Below are 24,776 nucleotides of genomic sequence, written 5' to 3'. Positions count from 1 at the left end.
GTAGATATAAACCTCGACGATATGTAAGCTCTATTCAGTTTCAGTTGTGTGTTTGTAAACTAAAGTCTTTGAAAATGTAATAAGTTTTACGAAACGCGCTCAAGTGTCGCGTCAGACTAGAAATAAAAATTAATTTTGGAGAATTGATCTTTGAAGTACCATCAACAGTGAAAAGAAACATAAGAAAGATAGAGGAAATTCGTGTTAGAATTATTAATCTTACTTTTTCGGTCATATTTAATAATATATGTCTACAGGAAAGACTGCTACCAAAATATATATATATATATATATATATATATATATATATATATATATATATATATATATATATATATATATATATATATACATATATATATATATATGTCGTACCTAGTAGCCAGAACTCACTTCTCAGCCTACTATGCAAGGCCCGATTTGCCTAACAAGCCAAGTTTTCCTGAATAATTATATTTTCGCTAATTTTTTTCTTATTAAATGATAAAGCTACCCATTTCATTATGTATGAGGTCAATTTTTTTTTATTGGAGTTAAAATTAACGTAGTTATATGACCGAACCTAACCAACCCTACCTAACCTAACCTAACCTATCTTTATAGGTTAGGTTAGGTTAGGTAGCCGAAAAAGTTAGGTTAGGTAGGTTAGGTAGTCGAAAATAAATTAATTCATGAGAATTTGGCTTATTAGGCATATCGGGCCTTGCATAGTAGGCTGAGAAGTGCGTTCTGGCTACTAGGTACGACATATATATATATATATATATATATATATATATATATATATATATATATATATATATATATATATATATATATATATATATATATATATATATATATATATATATATTAGTATATTTTGGTAGCAGTCTTTCCTGTAGACATATTTTATTAAATATGACCGAAAAAGTAAGATTAATAATTCTAACACGAATTTTCTCAATCTTTCGTACATTATGCTTCACTGTTGGAGGTAAATCAAAAATCACTTCTCCAAAATTCATTTTTATTTCTAGTCTGACGCGACACGGGCGCGTTTCGTAAAACTTATTACATTTTCAAAGACTTCACAAATACACAACTGATTAGAACTTGCGTTTCCCTGATTTTATATCTACATTTGAGTGAGGTGGGAAGGGTGATGTGGCATTACATTTGAGTAAGGTGGGAAGGATGATGTGGCATTAGAGGATATTAATAGGGTATTAAAAGTATCAACACAAGACAGAACACGAAACAATGGATATTGAATAGAAGTGTTTGTAGAAAGCCTATTGGTCCATATTTCTTGATGCTTCTATATTGGAGCGGAGTCTTGAGGTGGGTAGAATATAGTTGTGCAATAATTGGCTGTTGATTGCTGGTGTTGACTTCTTGATGTGTAGTGCCTCGCAAACGTCTAGCCGCCTGCTATCGCTGTATCTATCGATGATTTCTGTGTTGTTTACTAGGATTTCTCTGGCGATGGTTTGGTTATGGGAAGAGATTATATGTTCCTTAATGGAGCCCTGTTGTTTATGCATCGTTAAACGCCTAGAAAGAGATGTTGTTGTCTTGCCTATATACTGGGTTTTTTGGAGCTTACAGTCCCCAAGTGGGCATTTGAAGGCATAGACGACGTTAGTCTCTTTTAAAGCGTTCTGTTTCGTGTCTGGAGAGTTTCTCATGAGTAGGCTGGCCGTTTTTCTGGTTTTATAGTAAATCGTCAGTTGTATCCTCTGATTTTTGTCTGTAGGGATAACGTTTCTATTAACAATATCTTTCAGGACCCTTTCCTCTGTTTTATGAGCTGTGGAAAAGAAGTTCCTGTAAAATAGTCTAATAGGGGGTATAGGTGTTGTGTTAGTTGTCTCTTCGGAGGTTGCATGGCTTTTCACTTTCCTTCTTATGATGTCTTCGATGAAACCATTGGAGAAGCCGTTATTGACTAGAACCTGCCTTACCCTACAGAGTTCTTCGTCGACTTGCTTCCATTCTGAGCTGTGGCTGAGAGCACGGTCGACGTATGCGTTAACAACACTCCTCTTGTACCTGTCAGGGCAGTCGCTGTTGGCATTTAGGCACATTCCTATGTTTGTTTCCTTTGTGTAGACTGCAGTGTGGAAACCTCCGCCCTTTTCCATGACTGTTACATCTAGAAACGGCAGCTTCCCATCCTTTTCCGTCTCGTAAGTGAAACGCAGCACGGAACTCTGCTCAAATGCCTCCTTCAGCTCCTGCAGATGTCTGACATCAGGTACCTGTGTAAAAATGTCGTCAACATACCTGCAGTATATGGCCGGTTTCAAGTTCATGTCGACTAAGACTTTTTGCTCGATGGTACCCATGTAGAAGTTTGCAAACAGGACACCTAGGGGAGAACCCATAGCGACCCCATCTACTTGCTTATACATGTGCCCATCCGGGCTCAAGAAGGGTGCCTCTTTAGTACAAGCTTGGAGTAGTTTCCTCAGAATACTTTCTGGCATGTCAAGAGGAGTACAGGCTGGATCACGATACACTCTGTCGGCTATCATTCCGATTGTCTCGTCCACAGGTACGTTGGTAAACAGCGATTCTACGTCCAACGAGGCTCTTATCCCTGTGGCCCGTGCGCCCCGCAGTAAGTCCACAAATTCCTTTGGAGACTTCAGGCTGAAGGCGCAAGGAACATAAGGAGTCAGCAGGCCGTTGAGTCGCTTCGCCAATCTGTACGTGGGTGTGGGTATCTGGCTAATGATTGGCCGAAGTGGGTTTCCAGGCTTGTGCGTCTTGACATTTCCATACGCATATCCAGGTTTATATTCCCCAATGATCTTTGGCAGGTGGAGTCCGGATTTCTTGGCGTTCACAGTTTCGATCAGTTTGTTGACCTTTGCTTTCAATTCGGCTGTAGTGTCCTTCGTTACCCTTTGGAACTTAGTTTGGTCAGAGAGTATGATGTTCATTTTCGCCAGATATTCGTCTTTTTTAAGAATGACATATATTGGCGACTTGTCACCTCTCCTGACAACTATCTCCTTGTTCTCACGAAGGCTTTTAGCTGCCGCTCTAAGCTCGGGGGACAGTATGGTGCTTCTGTAGTTGCCTCGATTCTTTCCTCCTTCTGCAATAAGTTCTGCTTGTAAGGTATCTTTGGTAGTGACCTTCTTTTGTGTCTCGAGGTCGAATATGTCGTCCAACAGAATTTCCAACTCCACTTTCCGGGCCATTTCACTCGGTCTGGACATAACATGACAGTTTATGCCCAGATTTAGGAGAGTGACTTGGTCCTCAGTGAGGTTAATTCCTGCAAGGTTCAGGAAGCCATCTCTTGGTCGTGGAATTGCCATAGGTCCTCCATATAATGTTGTTAGTTTCTTGATAATCCTTGTTTCAGTGCTGAGGTGATGTTGGTCTGTGAGGATGTCGAGGTGTTGTTCAATGCGGGTACGGATACTATGGTCGATGTTGCTATTTCTCCACTCGTTTGTAGCATGAAGTAGTTGCGTTTTTTTGTCTTTGATTTCATTCTCTGCCTTGTATATCTGATCACGAATCAGATCCTGGCGATATTTTATCGTGAAGGCTTGATTCCTTGCTGCTGGGTCGTGCACTTTAACATTAGTATATTTTGGTAGCAGTCTTTCCTGTAGACATATTTTATTAAATATGACCGAAAAAGTAAGATTAATAATTCTAACACGAATTTTCTCAATCTTTCGTACATTATGCTTCACTGTTGGAGGTAAATCAAAAATCACTTCTCCAAAATTCATTTTTATTTCTAGTGAAAAGCCATGCAACCTCCGAAGAGACAACTAACACAACACCTATACCCCCTATTAGACTATTTTACAGGAACTTCTTTTCCACAGCTCATAAAACAGAGGAAAGGGTCCTGAAAGATATTGTTAATAGAAACGTTATCCCTACAGACAAAAATCAGAGGATACAACTGACGATTTACTATAAAACCAGAAAAACGGCCAGCCTACTCATGAGAAACTCTCCAGACACGAAACAGAACGCTTTAAAAGAGACTAACGTCGTCTATGCCTTCAAATGCCCACTTGGGGACTGTAAGCTCCAAAAAACCCAGTATATAGGCAAGACAACAACATCTCTTTCTAGGCGTTTAACGATGCATAAACAACAGGGCTCCATTAAGGAACATATAATCTCTTCCCATAACCAAACCATCGCCAGAGAAATCCTAGTAAACAACACAGAAATCATCGATAGATACAGCGATAGCAGGCGGCTAGACGTTTGCGAGGCACTACACATCAAGAAGTCAACACCAGCAATCAACAGCCAATTATTGCACAACTATATTCTACCCACCTCAAGACTCCGCTCCAATATAGAAGCATCAAGAAATATGGACCAATAAGCTTTCTACAAACACTTCTATTCAATATCCATTGTTTCGTGTTCTGTCTTGTGTTGATACTTTTAATACCCTATTAATATCCTCTAATGCCACATCATCCTTCCCACCTTACTCAAATGTAATGCCACATCACCCTTCCCACCTCACTCAAATGTAGATATAAAATCAGGGAAACGCAAGTTCTAATCAGTTGTGTATTTGTGAAGTCTTTGAAAATGTAATAAGTTTTACGAAACGCGCCCGTGTCGCGTCAGACTAGAAATAAAAATGAATTTTGGAGAAGTGATTTTTGATTTACCTCCAACAGTGAAGCATAATGTACGAAAGATTGAGAAAATTCGTGTTAGAATTATTAATCTTACTTTTTCGGTCATATTTAATAAAATATGTCTACAGGAAAGACTGCTACCAAAATATACTAATGTTAAAGTGCACGACCCAGCAGCAAGGAATCAAGCCTTCACGATAAAATATCGCCAGGACCTGATTCGTGATCAGATATACAAGGCAGAGAATGAAATCAAAGACAAAAAAACGCAACTACTTCATGCTACAAACGAGTGGAGAAATAGCAACATCGACCATAGTATCCGTACCCGCATTGAACAACACCTCGACATCCTCACAGACCAACATCACCTCAGCACTGAAACAAGGATTATCAAGAAACTAACAACATTATATGGAGGACCTATGGCAATTCCACGACCAAGAGATGGCTTCCTGAACCTTGCAGGAATTAACCTCACTGAGGACCAAGTCACTCTCCTAAATCTGGGCATAAACTGTCATGTTATGTCCAGACCGAGTGAAATGGCCCGGAAAGTGGAGTTGGAAATTCTGTTGGACGACATATTCGACCTCGAGACACAAAAGAAGGTCACTACCAAAGATACCTTACAAGCAGAACTTATTGCAGAAGGAGGAAAGAATCGAGGCAACTACAGAAGCACCATACTGTCCCCCGAGCTTAGAGCGGCAGCTAAAAGCCTTCGTGAGAACAAGGAGATAGTTGTCAGGAGAGGTGACAAGTCGCCAATATATGTCATTCTTAAAAAAGACGAATATCTGGCGAAAATGAACATCATACTCTCTGACCAAACTAAGTTCCAAAGGGTAACGAAGGACACTACAGCCGAATTGAAAGCAAAGGTCAACAAACTGATCGAAACTGTGAACGCCAAGAAATCCGGACTCCACCTGCCAAAGATCATTGGGGAATATAAACCTGGATATGCGTATGGAAATGTCAAGACGCACAAGCCTGGAAACCCACTTCGGCCAATCATTAGCCAGATACCCACACCCACGTACAGATTGGCGAAGCGACTCAACGGCCTGCTGACTCCTTATGTTCCTTGCGCCTTCAGCCTGAAGTCTCCAAAGGAATTTGTGGACTTACTGCGGGGCGCACGGGCCACAGGGATAAGAGCCTCGTTGGACGTAGAATCGCTGTTTACCAACGTACCTGTGGACGAGACAATCGGAATGATAGCCGACAGAGTGTATCGTGATCCAGCCTGTACTCCTCTTGACATGCCAGAAAGTATTCTGAGGAAACTACTCCAAGCTTGTACTAAAGAGGCACCCTTCTTGAGCCCGGATGGGCACATGTATAAGCAAGTAGATGGGGTCGCTATGGGTTCTCCCCTAGGTGTCCTGTTTGCAAACTTCTACATGGGTACCATCGAGCAAAAAGTCTTAGTCGACATGAACTTGAAACCGGCCATATACTGCAGGTATGTTGACGACATTTTTACACAGGTACCTGATGTCAGACATCTGCAGGAGCTGAAGGAGGCATTTGAGCAGAGTTCCGTGCTGCGTTTCACTTACGAGACGGAAAAGGATGGGAAGCTGCCGTTTCTAGATGTAACAGTCATGGAAAAGGGCGGAGGTTTCCACACTGCAGTCTACACAAAGGAAACAAACATAGGAATGTGCCTAAATGCCAACAGCGACTGCCCTGACAGGTACAAGAGGAGTGTTGTTAACGCATACGTCGACCGTGCTCTCAGCCACAGCTCAGAATGGAAGCAAGTCGACGAAGAACTCTGTAGGGTAAGGCAGGTTCTAGTCAATAACGGCTTCTCCAATGGTTTCATCGAAGACATCATAAGAAGGAAAGTGAAAAGCCATGCAACCTCCGAAGAGACAACTAACACAACACCTATACCCCCTATTAGACTATTTTACAGGAACTTCTTTTCCACAGCTCATAAAACAGAGGAAAGGGTCCTGAAAGATATTGTTAATAGAAACGTTATCCCTACAGACAAAAATCAGAGGATACAACTGACGATTTACTATAAAACCAGAAAAACGGCCAGCCTACTCATGAGAAACTCTCCAGACACGAAACAGAACGCTTTAAAAGAGACTAACGTCGTCTATGCCTTCAAATGCCCACTTGGGGACTGTAAGCTCCAAAAAACCCAGTATATAGGCAAGACAACAACATCTCTTTCTAGGCGTTTAACGATGCATAAACAACAGGGCTCCATTAAGGAACATATAATCTCTTCCCATAACCAAACCATCGCCAGAGAAATCCTAGTAAACAACACAGAAATCATCGATAGATACAGCGATAGCAGGCGGCTAGACGTTTGCGAGGCACTACACATCAAGAAGTCAACACCAGCAATCAACAGCCAATTATTGCACAACTATATTCTACCCACCTCAAGACTCCGCTCCAATATAGAAGCATCAAGAAATATGGACCAATAGGCTTTCTACAAACACTTCTATTCAATATCCATTGTTTCGTGTTCTGTCTTGTGTTGATACTTTTAATACCCTATTAATATCCTCTAATGCCACATCATCCTTCCCACCTTACTCAAATGTAATGCCACATCACCCTTCCCACCTCACTCAAATGTAGATATTAAATCAGGGAAACGCAAGTTCTAATCAGTTGTGTATTTGTGAAGTCTTTGAAAATGTAATAAGTTTTACGAAACGCGCCCGTGTCGCGTCAGACTAGAAATAAAAATGAATTTTGGAGAAGTGATTTTTGATTTACCTCCAACAGTGAAGCATAATGTACGAAAGATTGAGAAAATTCGTGTTAGAATTATTAATCTTACTTTTTCGGTCATATTTAATAAAATATATATATATATATATATATATATATATATATATATATATATATATATATATATATATATATATATTTATTTATTTATTTGTTTATTTATATATTTATATGATGAACTTATGTCATAAGATTAATAACACAGAGACCTCGTGGTGGCACAGGTCCCCACCGAGAGATGGTGGTGTCTCCCCCTCACCGCTACACAGTCAACACCACCACCTGTGCTGCCGTCTACCTGGCCCTGGTTATCGCTATTGAGCTGCTTCTGGAGCTGGCTGCTTTCTTCCTGTGGCGCCACAGGTAGGTAGGCTGGGTCTTGTGGACGTAGGTTAGGGCCTGCACAAGTAGGTAGGCTGGGTCTTGTGGACGTAGGTTGGGGCCTACACAAGTAGGTAGTCTTGGTCTTGTGGACGTAGGTTGGGGCCTAAACAAGTAGGTAGTCTTGGTCTTGTGGACGTAGGTTGGGGCCTACACAAGTAGGTAGTCTTGGTCTTGTGGACGTAGGTTGGGGCCTACACAAGTAGGTAGGCTGGGTCTTGTGGACGTAGGTTGGGGCCTACACAAGTAGGTAGGCTGGGTCTTGTGGACATAGGTTGGGGCCTACACAAATAGGTAGGCTGGGTCTTGTGGACATAGGTTGGTGCCAACACAAGTAGGTAGGCTGGGTCTTGTGGACGTAGGTTAGGGCCTACACAAGTAGGTAGGCTGGGTCTTGTGGACGTAGGTTGGTGCCTACACAAGTAGGTAGGCTGGGTCTTGTGGACGTAGGTTGGGGCCTACACAAGTAGGTAGGCTGGGTCTTGTGGACGTAGGTTAGGGCCTACACAAGTAGGTAGGCTGGGTCTTGTGGACGTAGGATGGGGCCTACACAAATAGGTAGGCGGGGTCTTGTGGACGTAGGTTGGGGCCTACACAAGTAGGTAGGCTGGGTCTTGTGGACGTAGGTTGGGGCCTACACGAAAACGCTGGTGGTGGGGGGTTACACAGGTTGGCTGGGCGTTACACTGGTAGGCTGGGTGTTACGCAGGTAGGCTGGGTGTTACACAGGTAGGCTGGGCGTTACACAGGTAGGCTGCATGTTATACAGGTTGGCTGGGTGTTACACAGGTAGGCTGCGTGTTATACAGGTAGGCTGGGTGTTATACAGGTAGGCTGGGTGTTATGCAGGTAGGCTGGGTGTTACACAGGTAGGCTGGGTGTTACACAGGTAGGCTGGGTGTTATGCAGGTAGGCTGGGTGTTACACAGGTAGGCTGCATGTTATACAGGTAGGCTGGGTGTTACACAGGTAGGCTGCGTGTTATACAGGTAGGCTGGGTGTTATACAGGTAGGCTGGGTGTTACACAGGTAGGCTGGGTGTTACACAGGTAGGCTGGGTGTTACACAGGTAGGCTGGGTGTTACACAGGTAGGCTGGGTGTTACACAGGTTGGCTGGGTGTTACACAGGTAGGCTGGGTGTTACACAGGTAGGCTGGGTGTTACACAGGTAGGCTGGGTAATACACAGGTGGTTAATAAACTAATATCATAAGGTAAACCAAGTGAAAGAAATATTGCCACATAAGACAGGATGCATCAGCCCTAAACAGCTGTGGACAATGTGTACACATTCACCCTGTGCCTCACCCTACAGGTCCCACACAGTGTGTACACATTCTCCCTGTGCCTCACCCTACAGGTCCCACACAGTGTGTACACATTCACCCAGTGCCTCTTCCTATAGGTCCTACACAGTGTGTACACATTCGCCCTGTGCCTCACCCTACAGGTCCCACACAGTGTGTACACATTCACCCTGTGCCTCTTCCTATAGGTCCCACACAGTGTGTACACATTCACCCTGTGCCTCACCCTACAGGTCCCACACAGTGTGTACACATTCACCCTGTGCCTCACCCTACAGGTCCCACACAGTGTTTACACATTCACCAAGTGCCTCTCCCTAAAGGTCCCACACAGTGTGTACACATTCACCGTGTGTGTCACCCTACACGTCCCACACAGTGTGTACACATTCACCCTGTGTGTGTCACCCTACATGTCCCACACAGTGTTTACACATTCACCCTGTGCCTCACCCTACAGGTCCCACACAGTGTGTATACATTCACCCCTATGTGTCACCCTACAGGTCCCACACAGTGTGTACACATTCACCCTGTGCCTCACCCTACGGGTCCCAAACAGTGTGTACACATTCACCCTGTGTGTCACCCTACAAGTCCCACACAGTGTGTACACATTCACCCTGTGCCTCACCCTACGGGTCCCAAACAGTGTGTACACATTCATCCCTATGTGTCACCCTACAGGTCCCACACAGTGTGTACACATTCACCCTGTGTGTCACCCTACAGGTCCCACACAGTGTGTACACATTCACCCTGTGTGTCACCCTACAGGTCCCACACAGTGTACACATTCACCCTGTGCCTCACCCTACAGGTCCCACACAGTGTGTACACATTCATCCCTATGTGTCACCCTACAGGTCCCACACAGTGTGTACACATTCACCCTGTGACTCACCGTACGGGTCCCAAACAGTGTGTACACATTCACCCTGTGTGTCACCCTACAAGTCCCACACAGTGTATACACATTCACCCTGTGTGTCACCCTACAGGTCCCACACAGTGTGTACACATTCACCCTGTGCCTCACCCTACGGGTCCCAAACAGTGTGTACACATTCATCCCTATGTGTCACCCTACAGGTCCCACACAGTGTGTACACATTCACCCTGTGTGTCACCCTACAGGTCCCACACAGTGTGTACACATTCACCCTGTGTGTCACCCTACAGGTCCCACACAGTGTACACATTCACCCTGTGCCTCACCCTACAGGTCCCACACAGTGTGTACACATTCATCCCTATGTGTCACCCTACAGGTCCCACACAGTGTGTACACATTCACCCTGTGTGTCACCCTACAGGTCCCACACAGTGTGTACACATTCACCCTGTGACTCACCGTACGGGTCCCAAACAGTGTGTACACATTCACCCTGTGTGTCACCTTACAAGTCCCACACAGTGTATACACATTCACCCTGTGTGTCACCCTACAGGTCCCACACAGTGTGTACACATTCACCCTGTGCCTCACCCTACGGGTCCCAAACAGTGTGTACACATTCACCCTGTGTGTCACCCTACAAGTCCCACACAGTGTGTACACATTCACCCTGTGTGTCACCCTACAGGTCCCACACAGTGTGTACACATTCACCCTGTGCCTCACCCTACGGGTCCCAAACAGTGTGTACACATTCACCCTGTGTGTCACCCTACAAATCCCACACAGTGTGTACACATTTACCCTGTGTGTCACCCTACAGGTCCCACACAGTGTGTACACATTCACCCTGTGCCTCACCCTACAGGTCTCACACACTGTGTACACATTCACCCTGTGCCTCACCCTACAGGTCCCACACAGAGGCCGGCCTCACCATCAGTGACAACCTGGACACCCGTCACCATCTTCCTCACGGTAAGACCCATTTATCACTGTTTATGGTCTTGAAAGATCTATTTAGGGTTACATTAAATGTGTTATTCTAAAACTGTAAGAAATAAACCTTACATGAAATTACAGTCTCGAATATTATTTTGATTATAATATATAAATAATAATTAATAATTACATATATTTATTATATTAATAAAAAATTTACCACTTCTATTACTACTATTTCAACAACTACTACTACTTCTACAGTTACTACTACAGCTACTACTACTACTACTACCACTACTTTTCCTTCTACTACTACTACAGCTACTACTTCAGCTAGTACTACTACTACTACTACTACTACTACTGTTACTAGTACTATTACTACCACTACTACTACTAATAATAATAATAATAATTATATTAACAATAAAAATAAAAACAGTAATAATAATAATAATAATAATAATAATAATAATAACAATAATAATAATAATGAGAAAACCCCACTGGGGCTGTGAGGCGACACGAATCCCGCGACCAAGACATTGCCAGCCACATACTCTACCACTATACCATCACTGACTTGTTAAGTCTTAACACCGGACTGCTCCTGAAATCACAGCAAGTCTGGAAGTCCTGAACCCAGGCCAAGTTTTTTTACAAGGGACCCCCAAGCACTCGGGTGAAGGGAAAAGTAGTTCAACACCGTTTGCCCCAACTGCAGATACACAGTAATTCTGATTACATCATTCCATCAGCTGAAATGCTAAAGCCCTTCATTAAAGCGATCTTTAGGGCGTCAACTTCACAATGCTGCTGGTGTCCCAATGCATGGTAAATCTCTAGAGCACGTCCATTCACCAAAGTCGCAAGCGCTCCTGCCTAGAATGTTTTCTTCTATTCTGTATCGGAAGCCATTCGTTCAAAGTGTCGGATGTATGCATCCATCGAGTCGACCTTTTCATCAAATGGTTCCATGTGTGGCATCTTAACCTTGCCCTGCCTGAATGGCTGGGCTAAGTGGTGGCATCTGAGCAGTGTTACCTGCTTGCGCGTGCAAGACAGCAATCCTTTCTCTGCTTAACCTGCTCTGCTAAAAATTCCATATGTCAGCTATATAGCTGGCTTTCTTGTCATCCTGGAGATCCAGACCCTCGGCTTGATCTTTCAGCTCTGCAATAGGGAATTCCCTCCTGGGGTTGTCGACTCCCCATCCTGGAGAGCAGTTCCTGCATCTGTCTGTCTACAGATGAAATACTCCCTTCGCTGAGGGGCTCAACTTGAATCCTGGACTGAGGTCTCGACTCCTCATCCTGAATCCAGGGTGTACTAGCTGTCACACCGTCTGACACCCCCTGACAACAACGTTGTCATCCACTGGGAAATCCTCCTTCCCATGTTTGCTTTCACTGACTTCCTCCACAGTGTAAAAGCTTGCATCATGCAATCCAGGCAACTCCTGAGTGCTCCCTTGCAACATATGTTGCACTCTAGCTTGGTACCTACACACCTCCACCTCCACTTGACATTCTTCTTCAGTGAGGCTGTCATAGTCCACTAGCACGCAGCCTTGGAAAGCAACATAAATTTCCAAGTACCTGACCTTGAGAGTTTCAGACATATTGTGTGTGTGTGTGTGTGTGTGTGTGTGTGTGTGTGTGTGTGTGTGTGTGTGTGTGTGTGTGTGTGTGTGTGTGTGTGTGTGTGTGTGTGTGTGTGTGTGTGTGTGTGTGTGTGTGTGTGTGTACTCACCTAATTGTACTCACCTAATTGTGCTTGCGGGGGTTGAGCTCTGGCTCTTTGGTCCCGCCTCTCAACCGTCAATCAACTGGTGTACAGATTCCTGAGCCTATTGGGCTCTATCATATCTACATTTGAAACTGTGAATGGAGTCAGCCTCCACCACATCACTTCCTAATGCATTCCATTTGCTAACTACTCTGACACTGAAACAGTTCTTTCTAACGTCTCTGTGGCTCATTTGGGTACTCAGCTTCCACCTGTGTCCCCTTGTTCGCGTCCCACCAGTGTTGAAAAGTTCGTCCTTGTTTACCCGGTCGATTCCCCTGAGGATTTTGTAGGTTGTGATCATGTCCCCCCTTACTCTTCTGTCTTCCAGTGTCGTGAGGTGCATTTCCCGCAGCCTTTCCTCATAACTCATGCCTCTTAGTTCTGGGACTAGTCTAGTAGCATACCTTTGGACTTTTTCCAGCTTCGTCTTGTGCTTGACAAGGTACGGGCTCCATGCTGGGGCCGCATACTCCAGGATTGGTCTTACATATGTGGTGTACAAGATTCTGAATGATTCCTTACACAGGTGTGTGTGTGTGTGTGTGTGTGTGTGTGTGTGTGTGTGTGTGTGTGTGTGTGTATGTGTGTGTGTGTGTGTGTGTGTGTGTGTGTGTGTGTGTGTGTGTGTGTGTGTGTGTGTGTGTGTGTGTGTGTGTGTGTGTGTGTGTGTGTGTGTGTGTGTGTGTGTGTGTGTGTGTGTGTGTGTGTGTGTGTGTGTGTGTGTGTGTGTGTGTGTGTGTGTGTGTACTCACCTATATGTACTCACCTATATGTGCTTGCAGGATCGAGCATTGACTCTTGGATCCCGCCTTTCGAGCATCGGTTGTTTACAGCAATGACTCCTGTCCCATTTCCCTATCATACCTGGTTTTAAAATTATGAATAGTATTTGCTTCCACAACCTGTTCCTGAAGTGCATTCCATTTCCCCACTACTCTCACGCTAAAAGAAAACTTCCTTACATCTCTGTGACTCATCTGAGTTTCAAGCTTCCATCCATGTCCTCTCGTTCTGTTACTATTCCGTGTGAACATTTCGTCTATGTCCACTCTGTCAATTCCTCTGAGTATCTTATACGTTCCTATCATGTCCCCCCTCTCCCTTCTTCTTTCTAGTGTCGTAAGGCACAGTTCCCTCAGGCGCTCTTCATACCCCATCCCTCGTAGCTCTGGGACGAGTCTCGTTGCAAACCTCTGAACCTTTTCCAGTTTCATTATATGCTTCTTCAGATGGGGACTCCATGATGAGGCGGCATACTCTAAGACTGGCCTTACGTAGGCAGTGTAAAGCGCCCTAAATGCCTCCTTACTTAGGTTTCTGAATGATGTTCTAACTTTTGCCAATGTAGAGTACGCTGCTGTCGTTATCCTATTAATATGTGCCTCAGGAGATAGATTAGGTGTTACGTCCACCCCCAGGTCTCTTTCACGCGTCGTTACAGGTAGGCTGTTCCCCTTCATTGTGTACTGTCCCTTTGGTCTCCTATCTCCTAGTCCCATTTCCATAACTTTACATTTGCTCGTGTTGAATTCTAGTAGCCATTTCTCTGACCATCTCTGCAATCTGTTCAGGTCCTCTTGGAGGATCCTGCAATCCTCATCTGTCACAACTCTTCTCATCAACTTTGCATCATCCGCAAACATCGACATGTAGGACTCTACGCCTGTAAACATGTCGTTAACATATACAAGAAATAGAATTGGTCCCAGCACCGATCCTTGTGGTACTCCACTTGTTACTGTTCGCCAGTTCGTTGTGTGTGTGTGTGTGTGTGTGTGTGTGTGTGTGTGTGTGTGTGTGTGTGTGTGTGTGTGTGTGTGTGTGTGTACCTAACTGATGACAACAGTGAACAACCACAACCTTCAACAGTACTGATTCCCACTCAAACACTGCAACAATGTCTACTTTACTCCAGTGTTTGCTCGTGGGGCTCAAACTCAAGTTGCATAGCTCCACTTTGGGCGCCAGATGTGAGATTTCCTATTATTTAACACTGTTAAGTGAACCCAGTCAGGAGGACTGCACAGAGCCAACACATAAGTGCCAGATGTCAAGATTATACTTCGAATGACTGGAATAACAGGCGAGAGCAGCCTCTGGGGTCCAACTGCTTGAATCTGCTATCCACTAGGTCATATAGCTCCTCTATTGTTGTGACAATCAAAAGAGGTAACTAATGGGTACTCACACCGAATTTGTTTTCAGTGGTAATGTCTATAAATCAGGTTCGAATCCAGAAGCAGGCCTTTGTTAAAAGCAAGAGAAAAGAAATTTGATGGGGCTTGAAACATGGGCGTCAATATTGTTGAAAGGTATTGACATAAAGACACTTTTCATGGCAACAAAACAATTTATTAACAAAAACCTAATACTAATCCAAAGCACATTCAGTTTAACGTTACGTAAATTGTCTGTCAGTGACACAAATTCAAACAGCTAAATATAGGACAGATTCCTGTCCTTGCCGCTTTGGGCTGATACAAAGAACAAGACTAAACAAGTGGGTGCTCACTTGGACTCAAGAAATGCAATCAAAACAATTGCTGCAAAACAATTAATAAACAACAAACACCGCCAGGCTGGTCACTGAGACAGTCTTCGGTAAAGAACTAAATTACGTTAACACATGTCTCTAAGGACGGCAATCAAAACAATTAATCGTTCTATCACAGGCCAAAACAATTGACTTCAATAAATTCAATCAAAACAAAACAATTAATTAATTATGTTAATTCCTGTTAGATGTCATCAAACAATCAAAAATAATTTACGTCAATTACTCTGTCACTACAGACAATCAATAAAACAATAATTCTCTACAATAATTATTGTGTTACTCAATTAAACAATCAGTAAGTCATTATATAAATTACTGTCATGCGGACAGATAATTAATGAAGACGAATTACGTTAACACTACGCTATCACACACGATAGCTTGCCAAACAAGAATCAGCCAACACTGTTCTAACTTCGCTAATTATACTGCCTCAACGGACAGCTAATCTCAATGATGAAACACTCACTGATCCTTCAATTTAAATAATAAAAGATCAAATAAATTCTTGTTATGCAGACAATTCAGAAAACACAGTAACACTTTACCCTGCAATCACACTTCTTAACAGCTCAAGACTGATTTTCCCCTGAAAAGAGATACAGGTATACATATGGAATTTTACAGTGTTGGTATGTATTGAACCGCACTTCAACTTCAACAGAATAGTGCAACCTGAATAAATGTGTAAATATGTGTAACATATTTACAACAACAGAGACTGAATCACAGTAATCCCACAGACTTACTGTAATCGTCCTTTACACGTGAGTTCCTCGACAACGCTTCCCTCACCTGTACAGGTGCTAATGGACAACGTCAAGTCGAAAAGTTGATGTAAAGTCAAGACTAGGAACTCAGCACAAACAACACAGAGATAATTTTATGAGTAATCACATTAATAGACCGGCCTTCCCATACAATCTCTCCTCATACATACAGTGATTAATTCTGCAGTTGATTGAAGGTCCAACTCAGCAATTTTTGCACCTGGGGGACTTGCGTGACAACGTGGAGGATGACCTGCTGATGGACAGGCGACGATGTCGGCTGTTCAAATCGAGCACCACGGCGCAGAGCACTGGGTGACACTGGTGAGGCGAGAGTGGGTAGCGTCCCTCCCGTATGGATGAAATTTGCTCGCTCTAAAAGTGAGCTGAACACCACGCTCGGAGGCACGGTTTGGGGGAAAATTTTTATGTCCACAAAGATAACTGTAATTAGCCTAATGTATTCCGAAGGAATCATAGATCTCTGGGAAACCTTTGCTTATTCCCATCTAGTCAGCTATCATAGCAATATGTTGACGGATCGCTACAGATGCTGACGACGATCACGGATCTTAACACTGCAGTCTTTATCACTCTGCTGAGATCACACGTTTGTACAAAATCTCTATATATCTCTTTTCGCTCGTAATATAGTAATTCCTATCGTTCCAAAACCCAGATTCTGTAGAATGACTCGCGTTGTCGGAACAAAGATAGCGAGATGAGCTTAGTGTCGCGTTTAGACGTGACAACTCTCTAGTTGTGGCCGTAACCAAAGAACCACGTCTCACAGGTGTCGCGACACAAGACAGAATGCCTGTCCGGTGTCCTGGGCAGCCTAGCCTCCCGCTTCCTCACTGTCCCTTCTTTTTTTGAAAGAGCCAATCAGATAGTAGGCTCAGGGAGGCGCCATGAATCACAAGTGTTCCTTGGGTCACGTGGTGCCTCGTGACGTAACAGGTGGAGGCCTCTGTACACACAGATGGTTGAAGGGTCGTAGCCGACTGACCACAAACTCCTGCCAGTACTCCGCCACTCAATAAGTTGATTTTACCTTTTTAGGATTTCTACCTATTATTATGGGTGAAGTTTCCTTATGAAATTTGCTACTGCGGCCACCGTGCTATTTTCTGATAGCTCACTACCATAAATGAGTACACTCACTACCACTCATTTATAAGCTCGCTGGTAATTCATTCTCTCACATGAAGACTTCTCACTCCTGCACCTCATTATGTTCCTCTTCCATCTTCTCAAGACGTATGTTTCGTAGTGAAAATTTTTCTCTCCTGCATCTACTTTCCTCTACAAGACGGTCGACGACAGGTCTAATTGTATGAAATGAATCCTAACTTTCGCAACGTAACCTAACACAACCCACTCAAGCAATAACCTAGAATAGGCTGATCAAGCCTCTCCTAACCTAACATAGTTTGATTTAGAATTTTAATAACCTTACAGTTTTAAAAGAAAACCAGCTGATTTAGACGAGTGTGAACTGTATGACCGCTCTCTCTTCTCCCACACTGTGTGACTGCTCTCTCTTCTCCCACACTGTGTAACCGCTCTCTCTTCTCCCACACTGTGTGACCGCTCTCTCTTCTCCCACACTGTGTGACCGCTCTCTCTTCTCCCACACTGTGTAACCGCTCTCTCTTCTCCCACACTGTGTTACCACTCTCTCTTCTCCCACACTGTGTAACCGCTCTCTCTTCTCCCACATTGTGTAACCGCTCTCTCTTCTCCCACACTGTGTGACTACTCTCTCTTCTCCCACACTGGGTGACCGCTCTATCTTCTCCCACACTGTGTGACTACTCTCTCTTCTCCCACACTGTATGGCCACTCTCTCTTCTCCCACATTGTGTTACCACTCTCTCTCTTCTCCCACACTGTGTGACAGCTCTCTCTTCTCCCACACTGTTTGACCGCTCTATCTTCTCTTACACTGTGACCACTCTCTCTTCTCCCACACAGTGTGTCCACTCTCTCTTCTCCCACACTGTGTGACCACTCTCTCTTCTCCCACACTGTGTGACCACTCTCTCTTCTCCCATACTGTGTGACCACTCTCTCTTCTCCCACACTCTGTTACCACTCTCTCTTCTACCACACTGTGTGACTGCTCTCTCTTCTCCCACACTGTGTGATCACTCTCTCTTCTCCCACACTGTGTGACCGCTCTTTCTTTTCCCACACTGTGTAATCACTCCCCCACACTGTGTGACCACTCCCCCACACTGTGTGACCACTCACCCACACTGTGTGACCACTCCCCCACACTGTGTGACCACTCACCCACACTGTGTGACCACTCACCCACACTGTGTGACCACTCTCTCTTCTCCTATACTATGTGACCGCTCTCTCTTCTCCTATACTGTGTGACCGCTCTCTCTTCTCCTATACTGTGTGACCGCTCTCTCTTCTCCCACACTGTGCGACCACTCTCCCACACTGTGCGACTACTCCCCCACACTGCGTGACCACTCTTCCACACTGTGTGACCACTTTCCTACGCTGTGTGACCACTCTCTAATATTGTGTTACCACCCTCTCTTCTCCCACACTGTGTTACCACTCTCTCTTCTCCCACACTGTGTGACCACTCTCTCTTCTCCCACACTGTGTGACCACTCTCTCTTCTCCCACACTGTGTGACCGCTCTCTCTTCTCCCATACTGTGTGACCACTCTCTCTTCTCCCACACTGTGTGACCACTCTCTCTTCTCCCACACTGTGTGACCACTCTCTCTTCTCCCACACTGTGTGACCACTCTCTCTTCTCCCACACTGTGTGACCACTCTCTCTTCTCCCACACTGTGTGACCGCTCTCTCTTCTCCCACACTGTGTGACCACTCTCTCTTCTCCCACACTGTGTGACCGCTCTCTCTTCTCCCACACTGTGTGACCACTCTCTCTTCTCCCACACTGTGTGACCACTCTCTCTTCTACACTATGTGACCTCTCTGCCACACTGGGGGATCTCTGCCACTTTCTTTACTTCTCAATGAGTGTGAAATAGTTATGTTTATATTTATATATTTTACTATATACAAACTTAAATGATGAAAAATAAGTATTTCTGTTTGGCAGAATTTATTGAGAAGGTTGCATGGAGCTGTTTTGCATTCATCTTTCTTAGATGTAACATTAATAGGAAACTTTGTTGATGCCGCTAAATAATACATTGTGATAATCGGTTGATGTTCTCAGACTTGTGAAGACTTTAAGGCTTTTAAGTAAAGCTCAATAATTTTTGGGTGTGAACTATTGACACTGTTGGTAGTGACGTTATAATTTATAATAAAATATTTTATGTATATATAGTAAATAGACAGTATATATGAAAATTCCGAGCATGTTGTATTATGATTGGTGAAGGGGAAGGAAATACATAAATTACTTGAGATAATGTGTTGTGTAAACTCCACAGGAACAGTACAACTTCCTGCACACGGCGACCACCCGCCACCTGAACGCCTTCAATGCTTATAAAAACTTCACTTGATCTTCCTGCAAGACTTCACCTTCCTGGCAGTCTTCAACCACGTAGAATCACTCGGCTGAGCACCCAGCCATTCCTCAACCAGTGTGGCACACTTGGTTGAATACTCTGCCAGCTCTTAGTCATTGTTGACATCTCAGCTGGCCACTGTGCCAGTTCTCAGCCATTGTTAACATTTCAGCTGGCCACTCAGCCATTGTTGACATCTTATCTGGCCACCCAGCCAGTTCTCAGCCATTGTTGACATCTCAGCTGGCCACTGGGCCAGCTCTCAGCCATTATGAACATCTCAGATGACCACCCTAGCAGCTCTCAGCCATTGTTGACATCTCAGCTGGCCACTGTGCCAGCTCTCAGCCATGGTTAACATATCTGCTGACCACCCTAACACCTGAATTTAGCTGAAGGCCACTAACACTAGTGGCAAGGACAGGGAAATTTACTTCCTGTCCCAAATTTAGTGCTCTTATATCCAAAGCATTTTGACAACGCAGACAATGTGAACAAATTATAACTTTATGACAAACCTTCCTCAGACGTCACCGACAGTCAAGCTCAAATTGTACAAAAGTTACATTCATTCAGTGACACATTTAAAGAAATAATGAGCACAAACAGTATGAAAAAGTCGTGTAGAGATTCTGACCATCAACAATGCACTATAATTCATGATCACTATGACATGTGTTCCATATATTTTTTATTTTTTATTTAAAGTTAAAATAATTGAATAACACGCATGATTAATTATGTTTTGTTATTGATGAGCTTACTGTAAAGCTTTTTAAATATAAAACAAAATAACAATTATGCATTTCCTATAAAACTTTATCTTCCTTTGATTTAGATTTTAAACACCTTTTCAATGTATTTTGTTTAATATGATTTGCTGGGTGATGGCGCCTTTTTGGTGTGAACTTTAGAACGTGGCTACGCCGCTGACGTATATATATATGTATAAGTATTCCTCGTTGGTTATGGCTGGTATACATGTCCGTGTCCACCTGGACGGAGAACCTCCAGGTAGACAGGAAAGTGTTCACCTGGACGGAGAACCTCCAGGTAAACAGGAAAGTGTCCGCCTGGACGGAGAACCTCCAGGTAAACAGGAAAGTGTCCGCCTGGACGGAGAACCTCCAGGTTGACAGGAAAGTGTTCACCTGGACGGAGAACCTCCAGGTTGACAGGAAAGTGTTCACCTGGACGGAGAACCTCCAGGTAGACAGGAAAGTGTTCACCTGGACGGAGAACCTCCAGGTAGACAGGAAAGTGTCCACTTAGACGGAGAACCTCCAGGTAGACAGGAAAGTGTTCACCTGGACGGAGAACCTCCAGGTAGACAGGAAAAGTTTAAAGTCCAGATGAACGTCTCTTTTACACTTAATTATTCTGTTGTGATCGCAAGAGATTATACAAAATAATGACTAGAAATGTTAAAAAGAAAAGGTTCATATTTGTAAATTATCTTCCTTAAATAGTAATTCTTGTCTTTTGGGTTGTTAAGTAAGACAATCAATTTTGTTAATCATTTTGTGTCTAGAATGCCTTTGTGGTTCATTACAAAAATGAATAATTTAAAGGCTGATAAATTCACTCTGTATCTGTACTACTGTAATATTTGTACTTAAGACATATATCTTCACCAGTATAATCACCTCTGCCAATTTATATTGTAGTTATATATATTTATATATATATGTATATCCCTGCTACAATGTACTTTTCGTCTTACATTATGAATTAAGAACCTGCCCGAAACACTGCGTGTTAGTGGCTTTGCAAGAATGTACAAATACCAATCTTATGTAATCTCCAACCCATTGTACCTTCTTGTGAATAAATGACTATTATTATTATTATTATTATTATTATTATTATTATTATTATTATTATTATTATTATTATTATTACAAAAATATCTCGTTACTGAGATAGAGTGAGTGGAGTCTGGCTTTTAATAAATCTTTTAATGTAAACAAAGTTAATATGACACTTTGTTCATTTTGGTGTGGACACTTGGGTACACTTGGTTTACAAGTGTACCAAACTTGGGGTTGATACTTATATTCATACCTACACGAGAAGACTAACTTAACAGAACTTTACTCGATTTAAATAATAAATATTTTAGGTCTGATGATAGTTATTATATTCTATTTAGTTTAGGTTCCTTTCCTGGTATACAGTGTAGTCTTCCTCTGGTGAAGACTTCATCTGGTATATTGGGTGAAATGGGTGCCAATTTCACCCATTAGGGTGAAATATAGTCAGTGGAACATTCATATATAATTTGAAATTTTTTAATTATATTTATATTCTTTGACAGTTAATTTTCCATTAAAAATTTAATGGACTTTAAGTGTCTGCTCAGTTTGGGCCACAACCTGCAGGTGGTTATGTTTGTTTATATGTGAGACTTATTCACAAATGTTCCATTGTATGAAACTATTGACATTTGCTTTCATATTTTGTCTTCTAATTTAGATAATGTTATAATGTTGTTGGTATTTGTAAAGTCAAATTAAAGCTACTGTTAAGGATTATTATTTAACAATAAATAGTAGTGTCAAACAGATAGTGTAGACCTGGCTCCTATGAGACCATATTTGGCTTGTGTACTTTCATAACATAATGAACACATTTGACATGATGATTTTCCTTTTACACTTTAATGCGGTTCTTTTATAAAATATATGTTGATGATGCCTATTTGTTATTAAATGATGCTTGTCATATGGAATTATTTGGAACCTTTCCCACTTCAATAAGCATACATTTCACTGGTGAGAAGATAGAACATTAGAACCGTTCAAGAGAGAATAATATGTAGTGGAACATTGCAGCGTCACTAAGACAGTTCCTGGTGGTGTAGTGGGAGCATGACTCGTCGGGAATCACCACCAACTTCTTCTAGGTTCGAGCCCTGGCCAGGAAGACCTAACCAAAACTCTGCCCTTCAATTTCGCCCCGCCAAAAGGACGGATTGACATTCAATTTTATAGATACAGATATTGATAGTGCCGTATGTATGGTATTATATGTATATATGGGGACATATTTATAGTGTCATATTTATGGTGTCATATGACAATAGCACAATATTGACTAATTACGAGGGAGGGGAAGGGAACTATCAGGAGCAAGCGCCAAGCAATTACGACAATATAGCACTTGGAAGGGGTCAGGGAAAGAATTAGGCAAGAAAATGTCACAAGATAGATTATACTGTACTTAAGAGTTAATATAACATATATAATAAGGCTTCATAAAAAAGTTAATATATAATGATCGTGTTTAATTACTGTTCTTATTCTGCCAAATATATTATAAAATGTAACATTGTACTAGTTATTGTGACCCCCCCCCCCTCCCTCAGGTGGTTCATTTAGCTGCTACGATAACCAACCAGACAGTTTGAGGCGATATAATGGTCTGGGCGTCGTGAACCAACTGCTTTTTCAACCATGGTAGTTTATATATGTCGAGTGTTATTCGCTGCTGATGCTGTCATTTAGCTCTCTTTTGTAGCAAGTTCTACTTCTTGTGTGAGACAGTACTCTATGTTGTCATACATCTCCCACCCTCACTGCACATGGTCCGTGCTGGTCTGACCATGGGACACCTGGCCACACATGCTCCGTGCTGGTCTGCCCATGGGACACCTCGCCACACATGCTCCGTGCTGGTCTGACCATGGGTCACCTCGCCACACATGCTCCGTGCTGGTCTGACCATGGGACACCTCGCCACACATGCTCCGTGCTGGTCTGACCATGGGACACCTGGCCACACGTGCTCCGTGCTGGTCTGACCATGGGAAACCTCGCCACACATGCTCCGTGCTGGTCTGACCATGGGATCCCTCGCCACACATGCTCCGTGCTGGTCTGACCATGGGACACCTCGCCACACATGCTCCGTGCTGGTCTGACCATGGGACACCTCGCCACACATGCTCCGTGCTGGTCTGACCATGGGTCACCTCGCCACACATGCTCCGTGCTGGTCTGACCATGGGTCACCTCGCCACACATGCTCCGTGCTGGTCTGACCATGGGACACCTGGCCACACATGCTCCGTGCTGGTCTGACCATGGGTCACCTCGCCACACATGCTCCGTGCTGGTCTGACCATGGGACACCTCGCCACACATGCTCCGTGCTGGTCTGACCATGGGTCACCTCGCCACACATGCTCCGTGCTGGTCTGACCATGGGTCACCTCGCCACACATGCTCCGTGCTGGTCTGACCATGGGACACCTGGCCACACATGCTCCGTGCTGGTCTGACCATGGGTCACCTCGCCACACATGCTCCGTGCTGGTCTGACCATGGGACACCTCGCCACACATGCTCCGTGCTGGTCTGACCATGGGTCACCTCGCCACACATGCTCCGTGCTGGTCTGACCATGGGTCACCTCGCCACACATGCTCCGTGCTGGTCTGACCATGGGACACCTGGCCACACATGCTCCGTGCTGGTCTGACCATGAGACACCTGGCCACACATGCTCCGTGCTGGTCTGACCATGGGACACCTGGCCACACATGCTCCGCGTATATAACGGCACATTGACACTTATAGAGTGACCACAGCGTATCCAGTCGTAACTGGTATATGTTGGGTCATGACAGAAACAAACTAAAAGAAATAATAAACACGGACCAATACAGAGATTGCAAGCTGACGACCCAGAGAGCGAGTGGTCGTGACAGAGGAGGGAAGAGAGGACGGAGTCCTTCACTCAGCCAGACTGAACTAACCCTATATATCTCGGACGACAAACATGCATAAAATTTAAATGACAATTTAGGAAATAATAGTGAGCAAAATGCTTGAGCAATCTCCCAGCTCTAGGAACAATGTCAGCAGTTTGAATGACTTTATACGAAGGTCAGGAGCTTAATAAATAAATTTGATGCAGTGTACATGCGCTGAGGCTGAGAATCTCGGCCACATTGCCATCAGTGAAACATGGAAGGGTGCTATCAGGAGAAAGCGCCAAGTCATTACGACTATATAGCACTTGGTACGGGTTAGGATAAGGATTTGGGATGGGACGGGGGAAAGGAATGATGCCCAACCACTTAGACGGTCAGGGATTGAACGCCGACCAGCATGAAGCGAGACCGTCGTTCTACCGTCCAGCCCAAGTGATTGAAGTTAAACATGGGGACGAGAGGAGATAATTGAAGGGAAATTCCATCTC

General features: G+C 43.8%; 1 protein-coding gene across 4 annotated transcripts in view; it reads left to right on the top strand.

Annotated features, from left to right (window-relative positions):
• The window catches only part of LOC123773113 (uncharacterized), a 97,284-nt gene extending 74,987 nt beyond the window's left edge, over window positions 1-22,297 (top strand). For all 4 annotated transcript variants that reach the window (XM_069315135.1, XM_069315136.1, XM_069315137.1 and 1 more), the window contains 3 exons: window positions 7,628-7,766; window positions 10,903-10,967; window positions 19,491-22,297. In XM_069315135.1, the coding sequence (XP_069171236.1) occupies window positions 7,628-7,766; window positions 10,903-10,967; window positions 19,491-19,552 (266 nt within the window). In that variant the 3' untranslated portion in view covers window positions 19,553-22,297. The remainder of the gene's footprint in view (window positions 1-7,627; window positions 7,767-10,902; window positions 10,968-19,490) is intronic.
• The last annotated feature ends 2,479 nt before the right edge of the window (window positions 22,298-24,776 follow it).

This window comes from Procambarus clarkii, chromosome 81 (assembly GCF_040958095.1).
Source record: "Procambarus clarkii isolate CNS0578487 chromosome 81, FALCON_Pclarkii_2.0, whole genome shotgun sequence".
Lineage (NCBI taxonomy): Eukaryota > Metazoa > Arthropoda > Malacostraca > Decapoda > Cambaridae > Procambarus > Procambarus clarkii.
Note: the sequence above shows the minus strand (reverse complement) of the source record. Positions and strands in the feature narration are given on the sequence as shown.